The sequence below is a fragment of the Anoplopoma fimbria genome, chromosome 10 (assembly GCF_027596085.1).
Source record: "Anoplopoma fimbria isolate UVic2021 breed Golden Eagle Sablefish chromosome 10, Afim_UVic_2022, whole genome shotgun sequence".
Classification (NCBI taxonomy): domain Eukaryota; kingdom Metazoa; phylum Chordata; class Actinopteri; order Perciformes; family Anoplopomatidae; genus Anoplopoma; species Anoplopoma fimbria.
In genome coordinates this window covers 18,059,206-18,077,508 of record NC_072458.1, presented here as the reverse complement: position 1 = coordinate 18,077,508, position 18,303 = coordinate 18,059,206, and the positions used below count along the sequence as shown (strand labels likewise).

The 18,303-nt window shown below is 41.3% G+C and overlaps 1 protein-coding gene across 1 annotated transcript in view; it reads right to left on the bottom strand.

The window, feature by feature from the left end:
- The window catches only part of LOC129097784 (retinoic acid receptor beta-like), a 96,125-nt gene that overhangs the window by 42,727 nt on the left and 35,095 nt on the right, over positions 1 to 18,303 (bottom strand). Inside the window, 1 exon segment of the mRNA XM_054606702.1 lies at positions 8,402 to 8,550. Coding sequence (XP_054462677.1) covers positions 8,402 to 8,550 — 149 coding nt within the window.

The window sequence follows — 18,303 nt, the reverse complement described above, 5'->3', positions numbered from 1 at the left end:
TCACAAAAGACAGACACTGCATGCCACAGATCCAGCTCAGGGACTCCGAGATGAATTGGCTGAAAGCAGAAAATAGTCTGCATGAACTTTCTCTGGTATCTTCTATATTTCACAAACAAAAACTAGAGCCATTATAATAATTTGAAAAAGCAGTTTTAGCATTGGAGCGTCCAATTAGCAAGAGCAGAAGAATAATATAATACATGCATTTTGCCTTTACTGATTTCCCTTATGATTGGAGAGTTTTTCTTAGTCAACAATTTGGAGATTTTCAACTAACAATAATATTTTTGAAGGACACATTCCTCCAGTGAACACATCTATGTGCTAAGTGTTTTTATTTTTTTAGTCACACAAAATAGGGAGAGCAGTGTTGTTGCGGTTCACCTGCCGTATCAACTGAAGAAACAGAACAACAGGACAAAATGAAGGGAACCCGGACCGCACAAAGACCTGCTTTGTTGCCGTGGCAAACGTGAAACCTGGACAGATAAGGCACAAACAGAGCAGCAGTCAACAGCTACAACACTGAAAAACAAGAGGCGGCTCTCTCAAACCCCCCCCCCCCCCCCACTCTTCTGTTCCTTTCCTCCTCCTGTCCACACCAAACCCCCACCTTCCCCCCTCCCACTCCCGAAACACAATCAGTGCTTATCTGTCCATCCGAGCACCTGAAGTGCACAGATGGACCAGGAGATACGGTAGAGATTGAAAGGCGAATCAGGGGGAAAGTACAACAAAAAAAAAAAAAAAAAAAAAAAAACAGGAGGAAGAAAAAGAGGAGAGATAGCTAGTGAGAGGCCTGAACAGAGGAGCTGTGTGACTCACCCAACCGGCTCTGAATAGCTGCAGAGACAGAGAACCGGAGACCCGAGCGAAAAAAAAAAAGAAAGACAACGGAGGAGAGAATGAGGAGGTTTCAGATCACCCGGTCCTCCACAGACGCCCCACTGTGGCCCTATTCTTCAGGTTCGCCGCTCGCCATTCAGCGCTCGTCTTTCAGGCCCCGGGAACCCTGGCGAGGGGCCCCCGGGAGAGATCGGGAGCCATCTTTAAGCTCTCTCACCCTCCGATGGGAGGCCTCAAGTGCTGCTCACTTACACATTAACACACACACACACACACCACACAGAGCCAGACCTGTTGCTGACCTGTCCCACCACAGTAACAGTAGCACGTCTCCACAAGGACATTTTGTCAGGGCTACTTCAGGGTGTTAGTTTCGGATTTGGTTGAGGGTAAACAGATATATCAAGTGTAAACAAGTGATAAAATCGGTATGGAGAAGGGATGTCATGAAGTTGCCATGATGCAAACAGAGTAAGAGGAGAGGGACGAGCTCATGTTTGTACACGGGGTTTGATGTGTCAGTCCAACCCTGCACATTAACAATAACGTTCCCATAAAACTAAAGCGCATTCTCAATTTTGTTGATACGTTTTCTCACCTAGATTACGGCCGTAAACAAAAACATTGTGTTTTTAAAAAACTAACAAAAAAAGCACTAACAAAATAGGTTTATTAAAATATAAAATAACTCAACCTTGACTTTGTTTTAAACTGGACACGAACAGAGGTCTAATGGGTGAAAGTCCTGTGTTTGTTTGACCAGGCCATCTAAACTCAGGTCACAACACACACGGAGGGGAGAGTAACTTAAAAGGACATACAATGTGATTTTCAGCGAGCTTTAGACGTGTTGTTAGGCAACTCTTTTGGATAGAACCAGGCTAGCTGTTTCCCCCTGCTCCTAGTCTTTGTGCTAAGCTAGGCTAACAACATCCTGACTTACTTAAAGAATAAGTCCACATGATTCTTTTCTGTTTTTCCAACAAGGAACTGCTTTTCCTGCTCAAAATGAGCTTTTGTGTATTTACTTGGATTTGAAAGCTGTAATCCTTTTACTGATAAAACTGGCTGAGTTATTGGTGGACTTTTGAACCTGGACTGGTTTTGATTTACGGGTAACTGGATGAGGAAAATATCAGTGGTGCTCTGGTAAGGCTGGTTTCAGAATGGCATTTGGGTTTGAGCTAAATAATAACATTCAAACTATGGTAATAAAAAAAAATCACTGATTTATGCTGTAGTTTCCTATAAATGATGAAAATGTTGTTTACACCAAAAGCTCCGTACAGGACCTTTAATAACAGCAAAAACAAAGCACTAAAGGACCATCAGTCACTGCTATGAAACCTGTTTTAGCAGGCGCGTGCTAATTGCTCTGACAAACAGTAGAAATAATTAATTTCTCAAACGTAGAATCCCCCACCTCAGCAACATGTGAAAGAACACTTAATGTTTCTTCACTTAACATGTCCTCAACAACTCGAGCTCTTTCCAAACATTATGCACACACCAGACAAAACACCCAGAAATCAAGTCTCTCCTTTTAACCGGCGATCTACTGATAAGTGAAGAAGACGTGCGGCGGTATCACCAGTTGAGCAGCAGTTTGCACCGCAGGGGGAGGAGAGGGATGTCGCGGCGTAGCAGTCATATTTATTTCCCGTCACACCTCCGCGGCGCTGACCCTCTCTGTTTGATTTTCTCTCTCTATTAACGCTCTTTTTATGTTGTACACTTTTGACAAATCACATTATAGAGTGTGTGTGTGTGTGTGTGTGTGTGTGTGTGTGTGTGTGTGTGTGTGTGTGTGTGTGAGTGTGTGTGTGTGTTAGCACCGGGGGGAGCTGTATAGATTATGGTGACAGGCAGAACGCGGGCAGAGAAAAGGGCCCAGCAGATCCATGTCCTTTTTTTTTTTCCGCTCTCTATCTCTGCAGTGAACTGTCAACTCCACTGGGCTCTTCATCATCGGCGTCCTGCAACAGCAGCAGACAGCGGGGAGTAAATAAAGATATGAAAAGCATATGGGAGGAGGAGGGTGCTGCTGGTGTATATTTATGCTTTTCTTTTATTGTAAATGACAATTGAATAGTAAATATGTGAGTGCACGTCCCAAAATCTGTGTATCCACAGTAGCAGAAATATGCATATGCATTCTTGTTACCAGATTTATATACCTCCTGCATAATGCATCGTTACACCAAAGAGAGTATATTTTTAGTCGTGTTTTTGTCTGTTAGTCAGCAGGAAGTCTCAAATAACTGTCTGACAATCCACGCTGTGCACTTCCAAGACAGAGAAGAACTACTTTAACAACACATTACACATCACACAATTATTCATTCCATACTCAGCGAAAGAATAACAAACGTGAGTTCGAACTTTTTGTGAGTCTAAAAAGTCACGTTGAGTTTTGCAACACAAACTCAGCCCAAACTTGCAAATCTCAACACCGGGAAATCACACAATAACACAAACAAACTACCCGATCGATTTCAAAAATTTCAGCTACTAGCATTCACAATATTCATAACCTTATTGATTATTTACTTAGAAAACTAACGTAACTGTTAGCAATATGTATACTGCAGTATTTCCAACAGGTTACTGCGCTCTCTAAAAACTCTCTGCACAACCGTGTTTGAAAAACAAAAGTCGTAAAAGTCGGCAAAATGAAGACTGTCCTAACAATGCACACCATTCTAAAACATTTCTCCTCTGACTCGACATTTAGTCAAACAGGCTTAGTGCTGCTGCTAATGGGCAGTTAAGGCAAAAGATATGCCCACAGCATACCGGGGAATAAAGTAAATTATAAAAATAATATTTACCTGACCTAGTATCACATATACGTAGTGTTTACCACAACCATGCTTTCATTCATGCTTCACAATCACTGTTATCGTTGCTCTTATTTCTTTGCATTAGGTACAGAGCTATTAGCCTATATTAGCAAAAAGACTGTTTCCTTAAACAGATAAGGGTTTCCCGGGAACAATGAAAAGATTCTATTGAATAAAACATGGTTTGTTAGGAAATCAGATTTCTAGGTGAATCTGAGTGAGTTTATACTAAAACCTAACCCTGCCTTTTGGGTTTTAGGTGGAAAAACAGAGAGCAGAGAGTTCAGATCGAGGAGTGTTTCTTTCTTCCAATGTGAGCATTCTGAATTGTGTTTTATTCAAAGAGGTTATGGTCTCCCGCTTGTCAAACCAGTTCCATCAAACTAATCCCGCTGTGTCAACGCCTCGGGACCCAACAAGTGAGAGAGAGAGGGGGAGGAGTGTTCACGGCTCAAAGTTTTGTCCTCCTTCCTAAAGGCCTGTCAGCGCTGACGACACGCGTTCACATTCAAGCCTCCTTTTCTCTCCGGACGTTTCAGGGCTTATGCAAAGCAATGTTAAGATGTCATTTTTTTTTTAAGTCTTCTGCACATATTCTATCCTCTAACCTTTCCTCTAGTGGTGTCTAGTCATACAGAAAGCTCTGTTTTAACAGTATTTGTCCGGCTTTTTAGATATCTGTCTCTGAGATTTCGGTCTTCATTCCTCCATTGTATTCAGACATTAGTTGTTTTTTTTGTCATTAGGGCATACAGGTGTCCATTGTTTGTTATGGCTTTATTCCAGGGGTTTCAAACATACGGCCTGAGGGCCAGTACTGGCCCGCCAAAGGGTCCTATCCGGCCCTCTGGATGACTTTGCAAAGTGAGATTTCATTAATTTGCATTCATCTTTCAATAAATTGCAAGTGTTTCCAAGTAAAATGGACCGGTTACTATTGCTTCAAGGAAGTAAATGGGAAGCCAGTGTTATTGAGGGAGACCAATATGTCGAATTGCAAACACATTTAAGGAACGAAGTGTGTGTCTGAAAGGGGCTTTAAAAAATTCCAACAGACCTTACTGTGTTTTCATCAGAACAACTTTCTGGCCAAGTAACAGTCCCTATGAAAACTGCTCAGGAAAGAGAGAATTAGAGAGATATTTCCTCATTTGTCTGCAACAGCCCTTCAAGTTTCCTCTACCGTGAGCAATTCGGATGGACTTGATTAGGAGTGAAACATTAGCTGCAGGAAATGATGCCAAAATATGAGTCTTTACAGGTAGACACATATCTGATAGCCAGCAGTTCCTCGTGCTTGGAAAGCCAAATATAACCAGACATTTCACTTTTTCATCTTGTGTCCGTCAGCCGAATGAACAGGAGAGGTAGAACGGAAAATGGTGCTTAAATAAACTTGCAGAAAATGTAATCAGATTCCCTCTGGTGTCTTTGAAATGCTCCCACGATACCTGGGACATTGTGTGGAGTTTTTTTGAAGGACGGTAATAACAGGAAGTGTAGGGGTGACTGAATGTCTGCCATGACTTTGGAGGATTTCTTGACTTTGGGTCAACACGGATGAAACTGTCATCTGTTGCATATGCATGTGCTTCTGGACGCCCATATGTCTGGACCCTGTTTTAACAATTCAAATCAGCTCTGTTAAGGCCACACACACTAACTCAGCCATTATAAAAGAATCAAACACTGCTAAAAGTACCTCTACTACTGTACTTATTGTGTTACAGTAATGTTTTGTTTTTACTCTTGTTCTTTGTACAATGGGTCTCCTGCTAGAATAGTAAGTGGATTGACAGAAAACACCAAACATCTGGTTCCAGCTTCTCAAATGTGAAGTTTTGCTGCTTTTCTCTGTTTTATAAAGTTGCAAATTGCTATTATTTTACATTCTATATAATAAGGAATTATTATTTAATAATGATATGGTCTATAAAATACAATAAATAATATATAATAACTCAGCTATTGCTAGCATTTTCTCGTAACCTTAATAATAAGGCTTCAATGATAAGATCTACAGGGCTGGGACTGGCCTTCTGTACAGTGTGAAACTATTTTTATAATTGCTACATATGCATGCATGTGAATGTGCATGTTTTTTTTGTTTTTTTTGAACAAGTGCTTCACATATATCCACACAGCCTGCAAAGCGCACACACACTTTGTGTCTTTAAGTCTATTTGTGGCCCTAATTGGCACATTCACTGGGCAGTAAAAGGCTCTTCTTGCTGGCTAAAAGCCTACAGCTGTACAGCATGCTTGGTTGCATCCACCGAATAGAAGGGGCTTGCCCCTCGCACCGCAGACAACAATGCCTTCGCCATGGAGACAGAAATACATCACAGTGAAAAAAAAAAAACCCAACTATAATCCGCTGCTTAATCCTCTTGAGTCAGGATGTCACAATAATCAAGGCCATTCTGCCATGAATTGAACTATTTTTACATCAGTGCTCTGGAGTGAGCGGATGGAAGGAATTGGCTGCATTCTCAGGAGCAGTCTGATGGAGATTTCACTTTATTCACCACCTGCGTCCGCCATCAGGGAAGGCACAATCTGCACAGTCCCAGTTTTTTTCTGCCCGAACTAAGCTGTTGTACATGCACTTTTTTATTTAATAGTACGCTTTCCTTATAGTTGCAATTTTTTAGATCTGTTTACCTGCTCCAAACAAATAGGGGGCAGCATTTAGTCTCTTCTGCTTGGTCCATACAATTTAAATTTACAGTTATCAGTTATTTAAAACCAAAAATGAATAGTAACTATATGCTAAACTCGACCAAACTGTTGAAAGTCTGAGAGCCACTCAAAACAACACTGCTATGTCGGCCTATAGTTTACGTTGGCCATTTTTGTGTTAACTGGGCCACCAACCGAGGGCTGTACTGTCCGTGTGCGCTGTACATAGTTTGTTTATTGGAATAAATCCAACATGGCAGAAAGTCCTCCCTGCCACCAGGAGCACCTTAGCAACTCGAATACAGCTAGCTGAATGCAAACGTTAGTAACATAAGCTAACCGCCAACTGAAGGTCCGCCTGCCATCCTCCAGGTGACGTGGTGGAGGTGGGGGTGGAATAAACAAAGACAAAGGGTGTTTTCTCGTTTTCGCCACTTTTGATTAAATCCAAACTATGACAGCGTACACAGCCCCTGTGCCTTCAACGTGATTGACAAGCCTTCTGGGCAGCTCTACTTCTTCGACCTTTGAACTGAGGCCAAACTGGACGCTACAGATGCTCACTATCGCGCCTCAAGGTACAAGTGGTATTACAAGACAGGATATATCCGGGCTAGCTGGTTAGCATGCTCCTTTCATTAGAAATCTCTACAACACAACGCATAGACTTCCTTGACATAACACTGTAACCTCCTCACATTCTGTTCATGTTGGTTCATTTCTTTAACCTTTCAAACTGAAATTAGGACCAGATTGTACACATTGCACCTTTTAAACAGACAGCCAGAGCAGCGAGGTCAGAGGTCATGACAGGCCCTTTTTACGATGATGCTTATATTGGCGCATGGGAGCCCGCGGAGAACTTAGTTTGACCCAGGGCCTAGTGAGTGAGCTGATCACCACCTCCCTCTGGGCCAAAAAACTCCAAAGGATTCCTGGCATACCACTGCTTCAATTACAGAGGCTGGGAGGAGAGAGGACATCGCAGCGCAGTCTGGCTGCATGGGAGACAACAGCATCGCCTGGGAAGGAATCACACAGGCTGTCTGCAAGGAAGACACGTGCATTTCTCCAGGAGATATCAAAGTCATGTATTAGTGTTCACACTAAGTAATGTAACGCTTTACTTTTGTCAGCAGTTTTACATAAACTTGCAGAATTATTTAATAATGTTTCTAAAGGTACAGCAGCCTATTCACCGACTAGGCTCCTGAACATTGTTTATATATATGTGTGTCTACGTTCATGCGGGCGTGAGCGGTTACCTAGCAACAGCTGCTGTAAGTGGCAGACAGACAGACAAGTGCTGGCAGAGCAGATGTTGGAAGGAATTTCTAAAAGTAGAACATTTGAAAATGGCAGACTGAGACAGAGGAGGTACAATCAATATCAAATTACAAAAAAAAAACTTTTTGGTTTTTGGTTTTTATTTCGCATTTAGTTTTGGTTTAGCTGTATTTGTAAAGGTGAGTGCAGCTAAAACAATGCGGCAAATGGAATTAAGGTTGTGGTGCTTAAGGCATTTAAAAAAATAAAACCAGCACAAACAATGTGTGGATGACTAACTCCTCCAAGAGGTATGTGAGGAACTGACTGTTATCTGTGTCCAAACATCTGTCTCACTATGATATGGTAACTCTAATAAATGTAAAGCTTATTGTGTAACAATTTTAATATAAATAATACATACAAATTTGATAGAAAATACTTATGTAATAAGTAATTAAGGCTGATGGTGCTCAGGATGCATACTCAGCATTTTCTTTGAGAACATTTGACTAAACAACCCCCAATCAAACTAGCTTTTCCTGGCGCTTTTGATTGAACTACACTGTCATCATCGTGGATCTGTTGAAATGGGAGTTCAGTAGCTGTTTTGAGTTCATAAAGAAACCTTGAAAACAGAGCTCTTAGTCTCACTCGGACACTTCAGTGTTTATTAATAACTGCCCGGAGTTTGAATGCCTGCAGTGTCACAGTGAGGACAACACAGCATGTCACAGTGTGAGGAGGTATGGGATTCCTACCTTGCAGCCCTCACAAGCACTGACACCATAGTGGTATCCAGAGGACTTGTCCTGGCAGACGAAGCAGGGCTTGTAGATTCTAGGAGGGGCCGGCGGGGACGGCGGGCTGGGGACGAGCTCCTCCGAACTGGTGCTCTGCGTTTCAATGGCTGCGGGGAATGCAAACAAGAGAAGAAGGAAGATGAAGGTTTCAAATGACTGAATGATTCATTTAGACAGCTGGAACTAGAAAAAGTACTCGCAGATCGTGTTAGTTAACTCTCTAAATTCAGAAAACCCTCTTTTAGGTTAAAAATCTAAAGTTTTTTAGCCATGCTAGTAGCTCCAGGGATGGTAATGGTTGTTAAATCTGCATAATCAGATTCAATTCTGACTTTGTTCAACACTTTCGTTTGAGTTATATCTGGAAAACTAATGAAATTCAAACATCTTGCATGCTAACAAGCTAAACATCAGCAAGTAGGCATTGCCATAGAGCACATGTTAGCATTTAGCACTAAGCACTACTGTAGGCCTAAAGACTCACAGAGACGCTACTGTTTTTTTGCAAATGAACAAAACAACATTGCGTGTATCATTGAGATCTAACAAATGTGTTTAATGCATTTCCGTCCTCACAAAACATTTTTTCAACCTCTTAAATGCACATTACATGGTTAGCACATTTAAACTAAGGTTTATGAAAAAAATAAATATACAAAACTTAGTTAGGTTTAGGAAAAACACGTCACAAATGGTTGTAACTTCTCATTAACTCAACAACACTGCGGGACACACACCTCGGTCTCCTGGTTGAAAGTCCTGCGTTTGTTTGACCCATCTATCTCCACCACCGCCTACCATAACTAGTCTGTTCAAACGTAACTTTCACTTAGCTTTGCATATTCACCTGGATGTGTTTCATTTTTTATTCCACCACAACAAAGTATCCTAATTGACTTTCCATTGGCATTGTTTGCGCATTTCATGTATTTCTGTGAGATCAGGCTGCACGTTGCTATGCCTTTTTTGTGTGTTTCCACCACCACCTGAAGATTTTACAATTTACAGTATCTCCACAAACAACCATGAAGTTATTGCATACCCACATACATTTTTCATTTTTTACTACTAGGTCAAATTTGTCTGTAAATCTGTTGGACCATATTACAGCATGGGACAGGAAGTGGGTGCTGTTCCTGTGCAACAAACACATGAAAGAAGTTACGAAAGCCCCTTTTTGGGGTTATAACCAGCCTCACCAGAAATCATGTAGGAAACATTAAACAGTATTATTTAAAGTAGATGTGCTCTTAATTAGGAGAGACCAAAAAACTAATTTGAGAGTACTTGAAGATAGAGCAATCATAACACACTTAGCACCTCCAAGTGAAAATGTACCAGACTTTAAACCTCTGACACAGACTGTACTGTTGTGTGTCCACATCCACGCAGCCTATCTGCATAGAAAATGGAGAACATTCTCTCCAGCATCTCTACTGATTAGATTACTTTCTTCCGTACTTCATCAGACTAAACTCAATTACCGATGGTAAGGGACACGCTCTTATAATTACTGGACCCTCGTCCTTGCATGGAATTCCCTGGCGGTTTAATCTAATCTTCGGCTACATTCACCCTGTGTGACTTTTTGCGCATGTTTGAATTCGCAGCTTCGCATTTGGAAACTTCCAGTGGCTCCAGGGAAGACTTAACAAGTCTGCGGCAAATCACCACCGTACGTGGAGGATGAATGTTACCTCTGTAATAAGGGATGAGAATGTGAGATGATCACCGAGGTTAATTAGAACGAGATGACTCATAAATCTATCGATTCTCGCTCTTATCTGGGTTTGGAGGAGCAGTTTGGGCAGCAAGGAGAAGTTTCCGCACCTCGTTACGAAAACTGTGACAGCAGCAACTGCTTAAAAGTTCTGCAGAATCTTTGAGTAGACTTGCATAAAGCTGACATAATGGTGCTGCGTTGGGATTTGGAAAAGTTTGCTGGTCTGAATTTCAAGTGGTATTCATCCGAGAGTAAACAACTTCAGTCAGCCACGTTATCTCTCCATTCTTTTAAACGACTCCGGTGCGACCTGGTTTTCATCGACGAGGACCGACAGACAGACATCTGATTCCATTGAAGTCGGGTCAGCTCATTGCTCCAAATGGTTTCCCTCTGTTGTTGGCAGAGAGCAGTCAGAGGCAGCTTGCACATAAAGCAGATGTATGGTGAGACACCGTACTGGAGGCAAGCCAGTGGTCTGACACCCAAAGCCATCTGATAGGGGAGAGGAGGGGGACTAGACGCTTTTTGCATTTTGTGTCTATGCAAGCATTTAACTAATACAGTGAACAAGTTGGGCTGGGGCTTCAGTACTGATACCAAAACCTTTTCAAAACCTTTAAGGAATATAACCAAAGGCCCGTTTTTTATCATTTCATGTGTCCAGTATCATATCCACATAAAGTCCACATGCAGTTTCATAGACTTACTTATATACTTATATAATTGATCTCTGTTGGCCAGATCGCAAATCTGATTGCAATGTGTCTTGGTTCTCCCAGACTGAATGTACATCAGGGTCGGTCCTACTCCGGGTGGTAATGTGGTAAAGCACCTGAAGCTGTTTAGGACCTGCCAAAATGTCAGGAAAAGAATAACTCGGAACAGTTTGGCATCTTAGTTTCAACAATAACAGTACAGCTAGCTGGCTAGCTAACCAAAGAAGAACCAAAGAAGCACTGAAGTTCGATACCCAGCACTAGTTTGAAGTATTATGTCATATAGGTTCCATTTTTCTGGAAACAATCTCCATCCAAATACGAACCTATTTTAACTTAAACTGCGAATGTAACGTCATGTGACTCTCTGACGTAGGATCACAATGCATCACAACGATTTGGTTGGAAAGTGAAAGTCCTGTGTTTGTTTGACCAATCTACCACCCCTCTCTCCGGGTCTTTGTGGGCTTTTTCTCACTTAACACTTTGTCCGTTGCTCTGTGCGTCTAATAATGACTAGTAAGGCTATTTATGGGACACTGTTTAAGGAAAGAGCAGTGTTCCAGTCTTTAGATGCTGGTGTATGTATACCTGTTACTGGACCAAAACTCCAAAGATAGTCAATTTACAACAATGCAGATGAGCAGTCAATTGTCAAACAGAAAATGTTGAGCATTTTCCTTGACAAATTTCTGATTAATTGTCAACATTTTTGATTATTTTGATGTCTATTGACTTATTGAATCATTTTTGAGCCCTATATTTAATGTTAAGCACTGAAAATACTACTGGAATAAATAAATGTAACATGTATACATACAAACATATTATATATTTATGCATGTGCTCTCCTTCACCATTTTAACGCTATCCTTACTTTACTTTTTTATAGTACTTTATCCACGAGATGAATTCTTCCCTTTGCCTCCTCTCTACAGAGAAACAGCACAGTAATATCTCTGTTCTGCATCAAACATGTAACAAGGTGTTTCATCTAAGATGAAGATGAGGATGTATGACTACTGGAGCGCAAACACAATGTGTGTTAGCATTCTCCCAGGAGGCGCGGCGCACTTTAACATACATCTAGAGGGAAAAATACTTTTGTTACTGATATGGCTCCGGAGCATTTGTGACGGCTGAGTAGTCCCACATTGAGGAGAGGCAGCGCCAACGATTCAGCTATTTGAAACTCACGGCTGCGTCTGGGAGGCAGTGTGACCACCTGCAGACAGATGGGACGCATAAGCGTAGATTCATTACGCCCCTCAGAGTGTGTTAGTGTGTGTGTGTGTGTGTGTGTGTGTGTGTGTGTGTGTGGGGGTGGTCAATGGGTACCTGTGTGTTGGCGTAAAGGCCCTATCAGGTGCAGGGGAGCCTTTTTCTATTTTCTGCGTGATTAAACCTTGAGTCGACTTCCCCGCATGTTAACATACACAGAAAGCTCCATTAGAGGAATAAAGGCCGCTGACAGACAAGCGCACACGGCGAGTCTGGCTTAAGAGCAGCCAGAGAAAAAAAAAATCTGCGGCTGCTGAACCCTTAGCCTCTGGCTGAACCTGCCGCCGGGGTCACACAGGAAAGCACACACTCCCTGCTGGAGGCTGCAGGCTGAATGAGGGAGGAAAGACGAGAGAGAACGGCCCCTCTGATTGGCCCGTCTACTGGGACTGAGCCTGCTGACACCAGGAGCTCACACATATACAAGGCCAATACCGGTCTTTATGAGTATCAGGTAAAAGGATGAGCTCGGTAAAACACACAGCTGATGGAAGTAAACGTGAGCTTTAAAACTTCAAAAACTTTGCTCGCAAATTAGAATTAGTTTTGACTGATAACATTTAGAAAGACACGATAATCTCCTCGTGTCTTGATCTGATAAAGGCACCACGACTTTATCAGATCAAGTCAATCATGTGCCATGACTGGTGCCAAATCAAAGTGATGCAATGTACCGTTTGAGTGAAGAAATAACACAATGTTCCTTTTACCAATAAAAAGTTCATAAGCAATAAAATACAACTTTTGGCTTTTTCTGCCAAACATTTACTTGGTTAGGGAATGAGGTTGGCTAATGTTAGCCAAAGTTTAGATATAAATGGCTGTTTAACTGTTGTTAACGTGATCAGTTCACTGATGTAGTGACTCTTTTTCTACTTTTGTTGCCACAAAAATCGCATCTAATTTTGGTTCATCACAACTTTGGTCTCATTTCCTTAGTTTTTGCCATCATTTAACTCTATTGCAAAGTTCACACTACTACTTTTCCACTCGCCAACAGAAATTTGGGCCCCCCAACAAAAGCTCCAGATCAGAGGCTAATCCGCGCTCGTAATCGGCACTCGACCTATATGTGTGGACCGTTCCGAGACACGACCTGAGATCGCAATTTATTACACAATTTATTGTGAAACGAAAAACGGTAACTTTCTCTCATGAAAACATTAAAACTTAATAAGGTGGCAAGACTGATAGCTGGTGTCAAGGCACAAAGATGCAATTTCTCATACTGAGTAATTCTGGCTCGTGTAGTATACATCTGGGCATTTCTCACATACGGGTAATCCACATACTATGCAGTGTGAACGCACTACATACTCAATTTTACGTCAAACTTAGTATGAATAGTGCGTTAGTATGCAATTTCGAAAACAGCCTCGGTCAGATTTCTTCCAAACTTCTAAAGATACAACGTTTGTGTTTCTTTCATGTCTGACTTCTTTTAGATCAAAATATCCAAATGTTCCTATAAGTCAGCAAATAACTTTTTTGTTTAAAAAAGTATTTCTGTGTGCAGAATAGGCCATGGCGTGCTCAGAATGGAGACAAATCCAATGCAACTGAGAATAGTCATTACCGGTTCATTGTCTACAGGCTCTTGGCACCCCCCCTCTAAAAACATACAGTTGGCGCCGCGGTCAGTTTGGAAAAACCACAACACTGACTCTGGTCCAGCTCAAAATGAGCAGAGTGAGTCAGGATGTGAGGTTACATATCGGAAATGAAGAAATTATCTGCAGAGCTGCAGCGTCATCTATCCGCTCCGTGTCCTCTATGTCCTTACATCCAGTTCCCCCAGTCTGAGAACCAGTGACATGTAAAAACTCTCCCCACATGGTCCACAAGACCCAACAGATGGCAAAGAACCCGAAGCAAAGTCTGTCGCTGCACTCAGGCAGTTTAACACAACGATGCCGCATTCAGAATTAGGACAAAAGCTGCTTCTCTGCTGCAGATAATAGAAAGGGAGAAGGTGCACTTAAAAAAATGCAGCGCTTAATTTTACTTAAAAAATCAATTGAAAGGCAAAGAACGATAAGTCACAGTCATTGAATTAAACCTGACAAATTATAACAGATCAGCAGAAACAGAAATGAAGAGAGAGAAAAAAAAGAAAGAAAAAGAGGCGGGATGAAGAGAAAGAGAGGCATTTCCTGGAGCTCCTCGGGGTATTTGTGTATTTGGTTTGTGTTAAGGAGAAAAGCTGTGGTGATTTGGGTGTGGAGCAGTGGGCATAGCCGGGGAGGATTAAAGAGAATATTACTCCCAGTCGGTGGATCCAGCCTCCCCCCTCCTCCTCCTCCTCCTCCTCCTCTTCCTCCTGCCCTCAGCTGACGCTCCGTTCAGTCTGAGAAGTGTTTTTCCTCCAGGTTTCTCTCTGCAGGAGCGCCGGGCGCATAGCTCACATACAGCCGGCCCGGTCAGAGGAAATGGTCAAAGTTCACCCAGAGTACACCAAATGAGAAGCAGCTTTGCTCCGCTCTCCAATGCGTTTTAACAGAGGGGGATATTTAGAGGAGCTTTAAACACTCGAGGAGGAGAAAAATAACAATGAGGAAGAGTTATTTGACTTCATGTCTGGTTCGGGAGAGGAGAGAGGTGAGGATCTGCTTCTCATCAGGGCTTCGAAATCCACATTTGACAGAGGAAAAACTCCAAATTTTGACTTACATTTCATGTACTGACGACGCGTCATTAAGCGTTCAGGTTTAAATATTCCCAGGTAGTCATGTGATCAAACCCGCCCCTCCAAAAACCTGTCCTTTTGACCACCTCTGTGACCTCGCGACGACCCGTGGTGATGATAGCAGCGCCGAGGTCAAACTACACGCTGACGGGGAAGCAGCAGCGCCGAACTCAACAGGTGCGAGCCACTTCAAAGCTTTCATAAAAAGAGAAGTGAGAAACCAAGACGGCCGTAAAAAGCAGATGACGAGGGAGAGGGCTAACGGAAAGGAAAATGCGAGGAGAGAAATAAGGAGGCTGTAATGCGAGAGGTTTCTTTTTAATCCACAGGAATTTGCGGCCTTAAAAAGCACAGCGCCAGTGTGTTTTTTTTTATTCTCCCTCCCTGCCAGGACATTAAGACGTAACTGGATACTGGAGTCAGCTCTGTTAGGAAACAGTCAAAAGAAATGAGGAGCTGTAGGATGGGTGTGGCAAACAAAATCCAATTCAACAAGCAGAATGTTTCAGCTGACACATAGACGAAGGAAATGAAAAAAAATTGATTATTTTTCAGCTACAGAAATGTAGACGATCATTTTATATAGAGGCTGTTAACATTTTGTTAAAAAAATATTTAAATATGAGGGAAAACCTTTGCCTTATGCAGTTTTTCTTTTTCTTTTGCAGACCTTAATTTTGTCAATATTCCTGCTGGCAATTGCAATTAAAATATGATCTTTTAATGCTATGGATCACCATCATTTTACACCTAACATTATATGTTAATGTTAAAGTAAATGTGCACAAAATAAGTTAATTTAAGGGTTAAAAAACAGCTGAAGTTGATCCTCAACGGACCGATATTAAGCCCAAAATGTTGCAGTACTCTCCCCAGTCTTACAGTCATGATTATGTTGTAATCATTTAATTCCGGCTTCAAGCTGTCCCCTTACAAAACATTTTTTTAAAATTGAAATACATTTATACTAATGTATCTAAATGATTGTTTAGGTGTTTGAGGCAGATTCTAAGTTGTTGTTTTTTTAAAGGATATTTTGCCACAAACTGTTTCTACTCTGTGTAAAGACTTTTAAAAAAAGGTTTAGGTTGTAATGAGCAACAAGCTGTCCATGATCAAAATGCAAATGAGCTGGTTTTGAAGCTGTTCTTCAGAAAACAGATGAATAAATAATCCACAAAATCGGCAGCAGGAACTTCAATCGTCCGGCACACCTCAGTATTTGATTGTTTCATTGAAAAGAATTACGAAAATGGTTATATTTTGTTTTTGGTGCCAAGGAAGGAGAATTAAAAGACCACAAATCAGAAATGTTTAGTTATGGACCAGAATAGGAGAGAGAACCAGAGCTCTCTTGTCTCTGTGTTCCTGCTGGGTCACGTCTGCTTACTGTCTTCCTACACACCGCATATCATATCACTCTACTCTCAGCTGTTTTCTTTTTATATTGCCCTTTAGTTTCTTTCTCCCAGGCCTCTTTATGATTTATGTAAAGCACTTTGAATCGCTTTGAATGCTACACAAATACACCCGCTTTGCATTCATGCCCAAAAAATGTAAAAGAATGTTTTAAAAACCTCTGAAACAGCAACTAAACCATCATGACAAAGTACAGTTCTCTACTGGACCCAGATTAAAACATATATTTCAGAGCTTTTTTTTAAGGCTACAGCTATGACTCTAAGAAACATCAGAAAACATGTTTACATAAAACATGAAAAGGGGCTTTTTTTCCTGCTGCCGTGGTCGAGTATTTGATATTTATTAGAGGGCCGGTATCGCTCCTGGTGGGACCCCGACGCCGTCCTAATCATGTCGATTAAACATGCCTGGCATCAGAGAGCTTCCCCTTTCATTTTCACTGTTGTACACCACTTTTTATTTCCCCCCATCCGCCTTTCATTCCACACGCCCACTAAATTAGCTTGGTGTGCAAGCTGTGCTAATGGCTTTTCATGTCCATATCAGAGGCGCTTAAGCCTTGAAGACAAAAAGGCCCCAATTATCCCATAACACACATCGGCCGCACGTACACATATCACACTGGAGCTTCACACTCTGTCTTTTTTTGAAGTCACAATAGCAGCGGCGTTTATAGTCGATCACCTTTCCCATTTATTTGTCTGATAGCTTTTTGGATTTGTTGTGATGAGATACAATGACTTGATGCTTTTTAGTGTGGACTTCATTTGTGTTTTCACACGTCGTGGGTTTCATGTGCAGCCGTTCCTCAGCCGCAAAAAGCCCATTTTATCTGCGTAAAAAAACCAAAAACGGAGGTCCTTGATCATCCTTAATTAGCATCTTAACTGGAAGAGGAAGTGCATTAATGGTTGGCTCGTTGTCAATGCGGTTAATTAACACCCAGGAGGTTTCCATTATCCTGAACAAATAAATTAATAAAGCAACATTTCAGTGACCCCTGAGAGAGGCTTTTTTTTTCTCAAATGAAAGTCTTAATTTAAACAGCGCCTTCTTCAAAACAGGAAGCGGGCAGGGGTGTCCTGTCTGACGGCAGAAAAAGGCCGACGTGGCATTTCTACGTGGTGTGAACAACTTTGTGGTGAGAAAACATGAAATAAAAAGCAACAGTAGGTTCATTTGTCCCATTTAGAGTCTTATCAGATCAGTGTGAGCATTTGTATTGTACTGATTGTCTAACGGCCAATCAAAACACCTTAGTGTGCTGCTGCTATAGATTTTTATGTCACCAAACATTAATGCTCTGAGTGACAAAGGCAGCGTTTTGGATTTGACTTTGGTGAATGGAGGGACTTCGTCTTGACCTCAGTAGTGTTAAAATCCTGGCTTCGGCCCTCTGAACTAGCTTCTTAAAGTCCGACCACACCTTTTAACAAGCTGCTCTACAACTGTTCAAACCTCACAGGACATTTATTTTAATTTTACCTGACTGCCCTTAAATGTATGCTAAAAAAAGTATATTTAAACCATAAAAGAACGGCCTAAAAAGCCCAAAATGGTATCTACTCTCCTCTCCTAATACATTCATGATTAGGTTTTAATAATTGTATTCAAACTTGTTTTACTGTAAGTACTGTACTGTAACTCTTTTAAGTATTTTTTTATTTATTTTTTAATTTAAGTAAGAAACCATCAACCATATTGACAGTGATTGTGTGGTTGATTCATTTCAAAGTGTTTTTCGACTGATTTCACTGTTTCTACTTGACTTTAAAAGAGGTTAAGGATGTATCACACAATAAGCGATTCATAGTGAACATGAGAATGAGCAGCTTTCACAGAGGATTGATGGCCGGAGTAGCTGGAATTTGATCGTCATGACATAAATAAAATAATTTTGAGTTAATTTAGAAATTTCAAATTACAGAAAATATAACTCAGCACTTATTGGAATTATTTATTAGGAAAAATCTGAATAAGAAAACTAATTTCAGAACTACTTTTTGGTGTCTGGTCAAATAGTTTTGAC